This window comes from Teleopsis dalmanni, chromosome 1 (genome assembly GCF_002237135.1).
Source record: "Teleopsis dalmanni isolate 2A chromosome 1, ASM223713v2, whole genome shotgun sequence".
Lineage (NCBI taxonomy): Eukaryota > Metazoa > Arthropoda > Insecta > Diptera > Diopsidae > Teleopsis > Teleopsis dalmanni.
The window spans coordinates 171340703-171354438 of record NC_051846.1 but is presented as its reverse complement, the minus strand read 5'-3'; the positions used below and the strand labels follow the sequence as shown (position 1 = coordinate 171354438).

General features: G+C 31.4%; 1 protein-coding gene across 1 annotated transcript; it reads right to left on the bottom strand.

Annotated features, from left to right (window-relative positions):
* Positions 1 to 960: 960 nt before the first annotated feature.
* On the bottom strand, positions 961 to 5996 carry LOC119670132 (N-acetylgalactosaminyltransferase 4-like). The gene is made up of 4 exons (XM_038080268.1): positions 5886 to 5996; positions 2824 to 3461; positions 1825 to 2596; positions 961 to 1733 (listed from the first exon to the last, which is right to left on the bottom strand). Exons 1-4 carry the CDS (start codon positions 5910 to 5912, stop codon positions 1065 to 1067), a joined length of 2106 nt encoding a protein of 701 aa, XP_037936196.1. The 5' UTR covers positions 5913 to 5996; the 3' UTR covers positions 961 to 1064.
* Positions 5997 to 13736: the final 7740 nt, after the last annotated feature.

Below are 13736 nucleotides of genomic sequence, written 5' to 3'. Positions count from 1 at the left end.
TATGGTTCTCCTCTTTCAGGAGAACAGCTTACGCTACTGCAATTTCTTATTTAAAAACGCTTAATAGATAATTCAAAAATTAAACTTAAAGTATATTTAAGTAAAGCATTTTTTAATTTAATTATGAAACGTTTAACTAATATGTTAATTATATTGCAAATCATTACTATTTATTAAATATTTTTTATTTATACTCTTCGGTATAATTTTTAATGACTTGCTAAGAAATACCATAACAAATCTTAATTGCATTGTGCATTTAAGTATTGCACTTTTTTAATGGTCAAATACATGACCTTGTTTTAATCAATCAGGCTTTAAGTTACTGTTAGTTTTAGCTGCACTAAGGCATTGGCATGCATTTATTACAAAAAAAAAAGTAGTCAAAAAGTCTGGTATAGTTTCATGGACTGAAAATCGCACGGTCTAAAGAACATGTTTTGGTACACTGCAAATTGCGATTATTGTGTGATTAATGTTCAAGCATAAATGACTTGGTTTTGCTTTTATAGTACAATATATAAATTCTACTTGGCTCACATGTAAAACATCTTTTCACACTTGCCTAAGCAATTTGCTGGATATGAAGTTGTTTATGCAAATAATTTAACACAGTTTTTTCGATTTTCTATGTAAAAAATAATACCCAAACGAGGTGAGCCAAAGACTAATTTCCAAAGCTAAGTAGTGTGATTAATTAATTGCAAGTCATCGCTTGTTTCTGCCATGTAACTTGTACCAGATTTTCACAAGTCGCTGCAATTCACAAGCCTACAAGATACAAGCCTTTATCTTGTAGTCGCAAATATGCGAAAGCGACAAACTACAAAATGACTTCATTTTTGTAACCAATTTCAATGATAAATAGCAAAAAATAAACTAAAAATGCAATTAAAAACAAAAAACACTGAGAAAAATACATAAGACATACTCACTAAGTCCAAAGAAGCAAGCGAAGTCTTAGAAAATATATACACAAAAATTTATTCGCACAAATATACAAGAATTTTTTCATTACATTCACAAAATAAATTTATAATATACAAAAGATAATTTTAGGACTTTTAAGAGTAATTCAAACCTTCGCGAAATTGATCTAGTTGTGTATTATTAACGAAACCAAACTGCCACCTCATATTTTCGTTCGAGGCGTCACAGGCATTTGCGTATACTTCCGGTTCTCCCTGTTCGTTCACAAACGCTTCCATGCAAAATTTACCATGAATACCATGTACTACCCACTTATGTTCACGATCATAGTACCAAAATTGATTACCACCTTGACTATGACACGGCCACATCAATATGCTGGAGTTGGGGTGAGAAGCTTGTACGTCTAAACAATTAGAGCCTTCTTTGAGGCGTATGTCACGGTACCATGTTAGCATCCAAAATTGATTTAATTGTGGATGTGTTTTATTGTCAGCGCAATAATAGAGTCCAACAGAACCAGGCCTAGGGCGATTCATTGTATCTACACAAAATTGTGGAAATGCTAAACTTTGTATGACACCAGAAGCATAAAGAGGTGGTTCCACGGGTGGAAAGTTTTCAATTAGATCGTGTGCAACAACGTCCAAGTACCATTGAAACGATTTGCAATTTAATTTCTGTCTTATAGCTTTTTGTGCAGTCAAATCACCCGGATCGAGATTGTAATAAATTTCTGGTTTGCGATCATAAATGTATTTCTTATAATCATCCATCCATACTTCAGCTAAGCGCATATGATTCTGTAAAAAAATGAAATGTATAATTAGAAAATAATAGAATATTATAATGCCAAAAACTATGTACATAATATAAGACATCTTTTAAACCTACCCTATTAACGAAATCGTAGTTTCTTGGGCTTGGTCTTGAATCCATAGGTCCACGAAATACGTGCGCTACACGTGAACATGGTACATCGAACAACATACCACCACACATCCATATTTTAAAGCTAATCTCGTATTGTTCGGCGCCCCAAATATCAAGTCCTTCATCATAACCACCTAATTCCCAAAAAAAGTCACGTCCAATTGCAAATAAACCACCCATCATTACTGGATTTGCAGAGGGATTTGTTTGATCGACCATATCTTCTGGTAATAGTGGCAATTGTTTATATAATAAATTCCAGTCAAAAGCACCACGTGATCCCTGCTGATGTGCGCCATAATATGCAAATGTTTCATGTTCAATGACATCAACAATGGGGCAAGTTGAGATTTTCGGGTTTATGGCTATGGGTTCGATAAGTGGTGGCAACCAATTATAATTGCATTCAATGTGTGAATCAAAAAAAACTAAAACATCTCCAGTTGCTACACGTGCACCAGCTACTCTGGCGCCAATTAAACCAGTACGATTTTGTAGACGTACTATATGTACTAGTTTAGGAAAATGCTCTTCTACGTATTCTTCCAGTTGAGTTTTTAAATATTCACGAGTACTACAGTCATCGACAAGTATGATTTCTTTAAGTAATTCTCGCGGTGTGCGATTCACGATGCTGTGCATAGTACGTTGGAGTACGCTCAAGTACTCTTCGTAGAAGGGAATTACGACACTTGTGGTAGGTAATTTTGCCAGATACATTTTGCTGTGACAACTAAAATTATGTATAAAAAAATAATGAAAAAATCATATCAGTTTTATTATCTTATCTAAAAGAAACTGATTTAAATAAAATTTTAAAATTTTACTAATTTGTGAAAGTGAGCAGAAATAATTTTTCAAAATTTATTTTATATGTAAAATATGTTTTAGCACTGCTGTATATTAAAAATTTTGAAAAATAATTAATAAATAGCAGAAATATAAATAAGTCATACTCACGCTTCAAGTCGTGCGTCCACTATCGAACGATTTACTGATATCGAATCGGACAGAAGTGCATTAAAACCATTTTGTAGTGACATTTTTTGCTCAAGTTCTTTCAAGGATTCATCAGTTATGTGAGCTGCTACACCATGTTCACCTATACCAACGCGTTTTCTATCCTCTTCCATGCTAACATAATCATTCCAATCTTTTTTGGGTCCATATGCTTCAGGTACTTGGAAATGTTTTCGCTTCGGTCCAGCAACCGGCGGTTCTTCTATTGGCAAATCAAGATCTTCATTTTCCTTAACTTCTACTAACACAGGTTCCTTATTTATTTGCAAATCAAGTTCTTCATTCTTCAAAAAAGGGTTCTCCTCTACTCTTAGCTGTATAGGAGGACGTGGCTTACGTGGCGTTAGTGCTTTATGCGCTAGCTTAAACTCTGGTGTCACCGGATCGCCATTAAAATCAGTCGGTGCTTCTGTACTATCGTTAACTTTTTTCATACGGTGCTCAACAACAAGTGAGACTATATAGGATAAGGTAGCAATAGTTATGGTAAATAGAATTATCCGCCGTATCCAACGTTTCACAACACGTTTTTTCACTCTGAACATGTTGCCTGAGGTGGAGTTGTTTGTTGATTTAACCTACACGGTGAATATTTTAAAACTAGTTGCAATAATTTTATGAGCTAAATATTGTGGCCATAATTTATTTCTATTCTAACTTTTTTAATTAAGTAAAGTGCATTTCAGTGGCTTGCTTATGTAAACAAACCAAGTCGACTTGATTTCGTTTTTAACTGATAAACAAAATGTACAGCTCAACATCTGGTACTGACGTGTTAACAAAAATGGAATTTCTTTAAAAATGAGAGCATGGAAATTATTTTGTTTAGAAAAAAGAATTTGAATTACGAGTTTTGAGAATTATTACCTAAGAGTTGATGTAATTTATGAGTATTTAGTTTTAGTTTCAAGATTTTGAGATTATAAAAGCCAATGTTATCAAAAACTAAATAAAGTTATACACCTTTGGATACTAGTAAAATAATATAAATAAATACTTGAATGCAAAAATAAATATTAAATTTTAGTTAAACTCTGCTTCCATGAAGTTTCTAAAAAAAAGAACATAAATAAGTTAAGAACAAAAACATTTTTTAACTTAAGTTCTTAATTGTTTACTTTGAACCAAGTTTTTAAGCGTGTTCTTTTTTAATTCCAGCTTCTCAGCTCACTTGCCACGGACTTGGATATTATGCTAAATGACCTTAGGTCATCGCCAAGTTCACGTTTGCTTCCGCCCAGTCATCACTTGCATCAGCGTAGTTCATCCAATAGTTCGACATCACCCTTAACAGTTGGTGGTACACAAACCTCAACGACCGGACATAACACGTCCAATACGAATTACTTGCAAAGCGCGTTACGCAGCAATTATCAGCATCAACAGCAACAACAGCAACAACAGAGCAATGCACAAATAAATTCAACACAAAAATCATACAATAGCAATCGACAGCAATTGCAGCAACTCGTACCAGCAACAGCAACAGCAACAACGAGTACGTGCAATCAAAATGAAAAACTAATTCATAGTCCCAATCGAAGTAAACGTTTAAATCAAAGCTCAAACAAAACACATGTTAGACACAACATAAATGTTGCTAGTTATGAAAATGATGTTGTCACCGGAAATGCAACAAAACGATTACACGAATCCGGCATAGAGAATGCAACGAGCAAGTCACTGGTCGGACTATCGTCTGAGGTGAAGCAGATACAAAAATTGCCGCTGTGGTCATATCAGCAAAAACAGTTGCAACAACCGCAAAAATTGCATGTGCAATTACTTCGCCAACAGCAAGCAACAAAGGCAATAGCATCGCAAATAAATGACACAAAAGAAGTGGTAAGTAGAGCAACTACCGGAGGTGGTTACAATGAGACCATCACGCCGGTGACAATTGGAAGTAAGGCGACAGATAATACAACAAAAGTCAATGCAGTAACAATCACGACTACGACTACGACTACGACTTCAGCAGCAACAGCAACAACAACAACAACCACAATATCTTCAGCATCCTTAATTACAACTTCATCAGCATACAAAAGCAGTAGAAGTGATTACTACAAAAGAGATCATACCAGTAAATGGGTGCAAAACTCATTGGACTTCTTCAGGTAAGTAAAAAACTTTAATAGGAATTTAAGTTATACGAGTATTCAGTTCAATTAAAAAACAGTTGGTACTTGTTTAGTCCAGAGTGGTTATTTATAATTACTACATTTTTAATATGATTTAAGGCCAATGATCAGACATTGAAAAAGTGATGCAAGTATAGTATAGAAAAATTATTATGAATGCTAAACTAGAAGAATAACAAAGATTGTTTTGATAGATACGGATATTTAAAAATGTAAATGATAAATTCTATTAAAATATTATGTATTTAGCGTGTTTAGTTGTATTCACTATAGATTGCGTCTATGATTACTTAGATGATCCACTGTAATAAGAGCTGCATTGAATTTTGATGAGTTATTTTAAATTACAGAAAGATAGTTTGCAGAGCAGCATATCCTCCTAACGGAATATATTTTGCATTTGATTTGAGAGAGAGGAATTCTGAATTAGACTACGTATTCACCAAATTGAATAATCACTTTTAAGCGATTCGTAACATCAACATATGAAGTTATCTATATTTATACTAACCCTATGACCCAACACAATATACTCTTGTATTGTCTTGCAGATATGACATGAATCTGTATCACTTATATGTGTAGTTTTGGTATAACCGCCATGCTTATTTCACTGATGATAACAATGTGTTTTTTTTGGTATATTGTCCACATAACACTATCTCTTTTTTCTCTTCACCTCCCTTTCTTCTTCTTTCTTTCTCTTTCTTTCTCTTTTTCTTTTTCTTTCATCAAGCGATATTCATTGCATATCTTTCTGCGCGATGGTTTTGGTGATCGAATTGAACTTGTGTTGTTTGTGTTTTTATGCTATTATGGCCCATATATATATCTTAATATTAGATTAATTTTACTTACCTTTAATTTTTTTGAATTTCGAAACATCACAATATTCTAAAAGATTAAAAAGGATTCTCAAGGTCTATAAAGAATTATTCAATTTTTTACAAAACGACTTCACAATTTATAATTCTTCTAAATGCGCCACAAAAATTTATATTTTTAAAAAAATTTGTAATTAATAATAAAAAATTTTATTACAAATAATGACATACTACTTTGATAAATAAAAATAAGGTAAAATATTTATTGTAATTCAGAATATACGAAGGTTTTGATTCTGGCAATTCTTTCTATTAGGCTAGTAGTGTCTTCTCTGGTTTAATTGAGAAATAAAGTTGAACGTTGAGAATGTTATAGAAGTCCTATGATGATCAGACTATGTCAGAGAAATATTTGTATATGTATTATTGGTATAAATAATACAAAATAAGTATAGAAAGCATTTAATACAAAGATCAGTTTGGACGACCATCAATATTAACATTAAAGAATCAAAGTTTTCATGCTCAAGAATTATCTATTAACAATTTGATACTACCACCTTTAATGTTTTGAGTCTCTTAAGAAAAAAATCTTATTTGGTGCGAAATACATAGAAATTTAGAAAATACAATATCCGTTGGAGCCATCCAAACAATGCTTTCTGATGATCAGGATAAGATGTAATGCATGATAAATACAGATAAGATTTAGATCTATGTGTATGATCGGAAACAAACGAATAATCAAAATTCAAAAGGTGAGCGTAGCTCGAAAAAATCATGTCCAATTCGTTTAAAAATCGAAGCCATTTTAACAGTTTTTCTGAATTATAATCGTGTGGTGTATTATGAAGACCTTTCGCTGGTTCAAAAGCTTAAAAAAAAATATTAATTACACAAAAAGCAACATTTACGTAAAGCTATTCGAAGAAGCAGTAAGAATTATGGAGAGACTGTTCTTGGTTTTTGCATCAGCTTTGGGATGGTGTATTCCTAGATTCCTAGATTTTGTCACAAATTCAATTCATAACGTTCCATAATTATTATATTCACTTGATTTAGCACCGTATGACTTCTGGGTTTTTTCTAAGCTCAAGGGTCTACTTATTAAAAATTTTTAAATATTTTTTTATCCCAGATTTTTTTTATTTAGTGATTTAGGGAATTTGTTGAAAATCCTTTAAAATTTATAGTACTAAACATGTCCTTTTCATTATTATATAGTTTTCTTAGCAGAACTTAAAAGTTTTTAATACTTTAGACAAGAATTTAATAAAGTTTAAAAAAGTTTGTTTCGTTCATTTTTAAATCATTAAACGATAAATCCTTTGAAAGTTGAAGCTTGCAGAAAAACTAAAAAAAAATTTCGAGTAATGTTAGAAACATGAATAACTGAAGAATAACTTTTAAGTTGTTTCTTTTAAATAAGTAAGTAAGAAGTAAATAAAACAAAATGAATTAAATAGTATCAAATGTTTTGTCTGTAAATCACTTTTCATGAATTTTGTAGACTGTCCATTACTTTATTTCAAGGCTACTGACAATAACTTGAAATATTAAGTCATTGTCATTACAGCACAAGGTTAGGTTAGGGTGGGCTTACGAGTTTGTGTACCAAACATACCTCACCTAACCTTAAATGACAACTAGTTACAATACTAGGGATAGAAATTGTTAGTATATTTAAAATAAGCGACTCTAAAAAAATGTGGAAGACGATTGTAGTCAGCGTACGGATAGCATCAATTTCAAAAGAAATGACTTCCTCATTCAAAAAAAAAACTTTAAAATTTTAATAAAAAGATTCCATATTTTTAATAATTAAGCTGCTGGACGTTTTCGTTTTTGTATCATCTTAAATATATACTCGTTTTTATGTTGAACCTATTTGAGCCAGTGAACTTGAGCAGCTTTACTCTTTATTAACTCGAGGTATCTTCAAAACCCCACTTTAAGCCTTGACTGGATTTTTGTTTATCACTTAATCAGATTAAGCAATAATTAACCTATGATCTGCATACCTCTCCGAGGAGCTTGTAACCATTCTGAGATTCGACAACGCCGTGTTGGTAACTCTGTCAATTTTCGCAAATAATTATAGAGCTCTATCCTTTACGTATTTTTTGATCGGATCAATCTTGAGGTCCCTCAAGATGTTATTCGTCCTAATGTACCATAATACCTTGAAAAATCTTCTCAGAGCCTAGCTTTCTGCAATTTCTAGCTGGAAATATGTATTCGTATTATTCATAATATTTGCACTAGAACATTTTTTTGTCTACTGCAAAGAATCGAAGATTGTATCTGAACTTTAGGTTGTTTTTTATGCCTCGACCTACACTTAAATATTGTATTTATTCCTATTTCGAAATATAATTTTCAATTTTCATTTATTTTGTTTGCATTGCAAGTGTTTTATTGGTTTTGAGCTCTTGAATTTTTTATGAATTGTTTCATTTATGTACGAAAAAATGTTTAAAACAATTTTTTTCCTTATTTTCGGCACACTACACAACCATCCGAATAGCTGCTTGGTTGTTAGTTGTTAGTTGCTAGTTGCCAATTGCTGGTTTGTTAGTTGCAATATTATGTTGTAGCTATTTTTATTGTTGTTGTTGCGATTGTGGTTGAGCTCGTGTTCCATGGTCATCGCCAATTACTTTTGGTCATGTACCACAAAGTTGTCTGCTATTGCAGATACAATCTTACTCTAATAAAAAAAAAAATATATACGGATGTGGATGCGGGTGTCTAAAAGTGGGTGTTGTGGTTCATAGATACGCTAACATTTAAGATTCCCTAAATTCGTGATGAAGATACACTCGAATTATTGATTGAATTTTTTGGTCATTCATTTAACGTTTTATGCTTGTTTAGTTTCGCGTTTGCCGGAATATACTCATGTATCTCTACGTACGTACGTCGACCAATCGAGCAATGGAGCAATCGAGCAGTTTGTATCTTTATTTGACAAACTGCAATTGTTTGAGCTTGTGTGTACGTGTGTATCTGCTAACTTGCGTGTCGTGAGTTTACTCCTGCTGTTGATTTTTATCTGCTTTTCACATAATTTTTTGTTTTCTGTGCAAAATTTATCACATTAAAAGTGCTTAGGTTGGCCATGTTACCAAATGCGAATGCGAATTGGAGTGAGTCAAGCCAGCATGTAACAAAAATGTACCAAAATATTTGTTCTAGACTTTCTCGTCGTCTGCTACGTGCACATAAATTACCAATACTACATCGAAATCAGTAAAAAAAATATCACAAAATTACATTTACAAATGAAAGATACTCTTGTTTTATATTTCTATTTTTTTTATTTTTTGTTTTTGTGTAATTTTTCATTCCGAGATCATAAAACAAATATTTAACAATTGGAATTTCATTGCAGGATTAAGTTGTTATCGAAGGTCACTCGTTGTAAGAATTTAATTAAGATTGTTCCTGGAGTCGTTAGTTGAAATTTAGTAGCATTTATTTGTTTAATTTTTTTTAGTTTTTTATATTTTAGACTTTAATTTTTTTACTTTACAGTGTAGTGAGTGATAGACCCTTGCAATAGAATGAAATAAAACCGATTTTAATTAAAATGTTTTTTCTCTAATCCATACTGAGTTTTGACAGCATTGTCAGTACATATATTAATCACATCTAAGGATAATGACATAACTATACGTTTAAGATAATCGTTATAGCAAAAACCTTTTTTTTAGAGCAAAAGCCCTCAATGTTACAACTTTTTTATAGAAAAATATGCTCTTGTATATGCATTGTGAGAGACTAGATGTAGTAATGTAGATGTAGTGACTAAATATGAAACGTGTTTATAAAGTTGTTTCTAAAAATTTTGTATAAATTTAAAATAATGCAATTTACAACTCTTCCGATTTGTAACTTCCGAATGGAAGTTGCGTGTGCTTATAACTGAATATAGCATCTTACAGCGATTTTGGTCGAAATTTATTTCAATATAATGTTTGGATCTTTGGTTTGTGTATTATAGATGATATACGACGTAATGCAATTGTTCTCCAAAGATTCATTTTACAATACTGGAGCTTAAGAACTAACAATAGTTCGGCAACAACTTCACGGATGTATGTTTTGGAAGCATAGAGAAATATTGCGGATTATTTGTATAAATTAATCTTGTTAGTAGCTCCACAAGAAAGTCTAATGATGATATATCACAAGGTCTTAGTGACCAATTTATATTACTAAAACGCACAATCAGGAACACGATTCAGTTTCCTAAATTAAAAGCCGATAAGCCATAAAAGGGCTTATCAGATGTAACTGTAATCGTAATACAGAAATATGGTTCAAATCAAACATATAGAATCATCTTTTACTTCATCTTAAGATCTACATATGTAAAAAAAATACATAATAAGACTATGAATAACAGCAATAGTAAATAATGTCCTTAGGTTAAAATTCTTATTTTTCAATTGCAATTCAACGATCTCTTAATAATTATTTTCTATGGTTCTCCAGAATATATATATATATATATGCTAAATATATATCAGTCGTTTTTATTTGTTTGTATATATAATCTTGTTGGATTCATAGAAAATTTCTTTGCGAAGCTTTAATCTTCGCATATTATGGCTAGAATTGACAATAGTCGATCAAAATTCAATAAAGCGTCTCGTACCAAAGACACACTGGCACTAAACAAAATAATAAAACCCAAGGAACTAAAACTTAAAAATTTTAAAACTTATAATTTAATGATGTGATAATAATTATTATTTATTTATATTATCATTATCATTATTATTATAATCATTAGAATGCAATTAAAATCAGTGTTGTTTGTAAGACTTTATAGAGCTTTCATTGAAATTTTTTGTTTTTCGTTAGCTATTTTTTGTCTTTCTGTTATTCTGTCAGATATTTATAGTTCCTTATAGAGCCTTGCGGCTCAGAAATGTTTTCATATGATATTCTCAACTATTTTTTATGAATCCTTTATGATATATATGATTAGGTTCTTTTTTCAGTAGGTGGAAAGCCACAGTGTGGGTCTTGAACCCACTAAAACTACCTTTTCGAAATGATTGTGAAAAATGCAACCCCATCCCAGTAATCAGTGGAAAAATGTTAAAGGAGCTTAATATTTGTAGTTACAAATTTATCGAAGTTGGGGGTAAGAACGCAATGAGCTTTTACTATTAGGCAATGGGTATTGGCCATAGATTGGGACTACTTTAGAGTATACTCTGTAGATTAAAAAAGTAATTTTTTTAAAACATTTCACGTCACTTTCATTACAAACATTAATAATAAATATAATATGTAGTAAAAATAAAAAATGTAAAACTTAATAATATAATGAAAATTAAATATTATTTAAGAAACTTAATTTATAAAGCTTCAATTTAAAGTTTTTCTTGTCAAGCACTTCTTGTCACTCTGTTTTTGTATCTGACATCTATAATTCCTGATAGAGTATTGTGCCTCAGAATAGTTTTTATTAAAACTAAAACTAATTGAATTGACTCTAAAAGGGTTCAGCTAAGAACTTGTTAAATAAATATGCATGACAATTCAAAAACTTCTACCAACAACACTCTATACCCACTCACACACAGCCATTCAATTCAATTACTTGTAGAAGTTGCCATTTCTGCGCCATAAGAGGAAAAATGTATCTGAATGACAATATGTCGCGCATATAAATTATAATTTTACTTAATGTTTCTGACAGCGCCACATAAATATGCAAAATATTATGAGATCCATGTAAGCACATAAGATGGCGCTAATGACTTTGTTGACATAAAAGGATTGCCAAGAACTCAAAGAGTTGAAAGCTTTGAAGGCAAGTCGTGTCTGAGGAGGCGCGCATACATCAATAAAAAGATACGGAATTTATGAAATACAAAGCGGCGTAATGAAATCGACTGCTGAAATGTTGTGCTGCAAACTCAAAAGGGTAAAACGGAAACGGAAGTAGCAATGGAAACAATAAGCAAAGAGGATATTAGTTGTAACAGAGGAACAGCAACTCACCAACTGCACAAATAAATGTTTATTATTTTGAGTATCTGAAGGCAGCAACAAAATCGCTGGTGTCACGTATCTGAAGCGTTTGCAACTTAAGAACTTAAATAGGCGAGTAAAGAAACGCATGACTTTATTTGGCAGCAAAAAGTATGAGTTGCTGTTTTTGTCATTTTAATAAATTTCTGTTGAGACAACATAGTCAGCCTCATTCATTCTTATTTGACTGTGGGTCGTGCGGTTATGGTTGAAAAAAGATACTTTTCGCCAAAGTTATGCGGTAAGTTCACTCCTTTCGTTGTTGGCGGTTAAGCCTTTTAGCTACGCGCTGTGCTGCAGTTATTATCCGTTGTAGGCGGTATTTGTTTTAGGCAGGATTAATTGATATATTCACAGGTGGCTTAAGTTTGTTTATTCTTGGTATTTACAATTTGGCGATGACGACTTTGTTGACTTGGGCTTATGCTTTACGCTCTTAGATAAACAAATTAACTTAATTAATTTATTTGTTATCATTATTTTAACTACAAGCAAACATGTTGGCGTTTCTCCGTAATTATTTCTGTTTCCATAGGCATTTTCGTGTTATTTTGTACATGGTTTGTTCGTTAATTAAGTCAATTTAAGATTAACGTTGATTAATTTGAAATTATTTTTTTTCAAAAAATGCGAAAAAACTAACGAGTAGATATGGAGTTGTTACAGAGTCTTATATGGTAATCTACTTGTTTTGTATATTTGTTTTTTACAAATATTTTAAATTGATGTAATTAAGATGTTAAAATTGTTGAAATATTGTCGATAAAAATTTGTTTATTTTTGCATCATTAACATACCACAGGAGGTCTTTAATAATTTTGTATTTTCTTTTTTTTTTGTAAAATGTTATGTGAGCATACAGCTTTAGACTTTTTTTAATAAAATTTATTTTCAGTTACTAAATCTAATATCAGTTACATCTGTAATGTACATCTACAAAGTATTAATTTTTAATCACGTTTTTTATATGCATTTAATTACATGCATTCCATATTATAGAAGTTGAAAATCATATATTACTGCAATGACGTTAGGCAGAAAACAAACAGTAGCAGTAGAAATAATATTTGCACTTTAACGAAGGTTAAAGTCGCACTTTCCTGAATTCTTCTTGGTGGTAACCTTTCAAAAGCTCTTTCTGTTACAATATCTTCATCAATGATCAAGACATCTACGCAATCACAATAGTTGTATATATATTTGCTTGACTGTGTAAATGATATAATACGGCTCAAACCACCCAAAAGTTTTGTGCATCAAATTTTTCTCTCAAAAACTCAATATTCTTTCATTTATTATAATTTTTCTGCTTTAGAATATTTCGTACTATGCATGACTAGAATGGATATGCCAGGTTTGAACCCACACTTATAAAGTACAATCAATTGGTTAATTGTTTACCACAACCTTTCGCATAATGTTAAGTCGAAATATGGTTTTGAAGTTGCCAACAATTCTTAGATATCCGTTTTTGTTTATCAATCCTAGTATAGTTATATGGGAACACTTGGGTATATAAACTTTCACTTGTTCCTTTGTTCTGTTGAAATCGATTAATACTCAGAACGACATTATCGAAGCCATGTGAAGAAACATTAATTCTATCGTTATCTATTTAGAATTTACATTCCTTATTAAGTGTACTATTTTCTCCGTTGAGAAGATTCAAATACTAATCTGTCTCGAATCAAAGTCTCTTCTAAATATCGACTAATCAAAAGGTATGTAATTTTTCGAGCCATTATTTTACCATACACTTCTATATTGTATGCGAAAACCGACAGGCTGTCTTACTTAGCATTTTGTAATCTCAGAGTAATCACTACCGCAC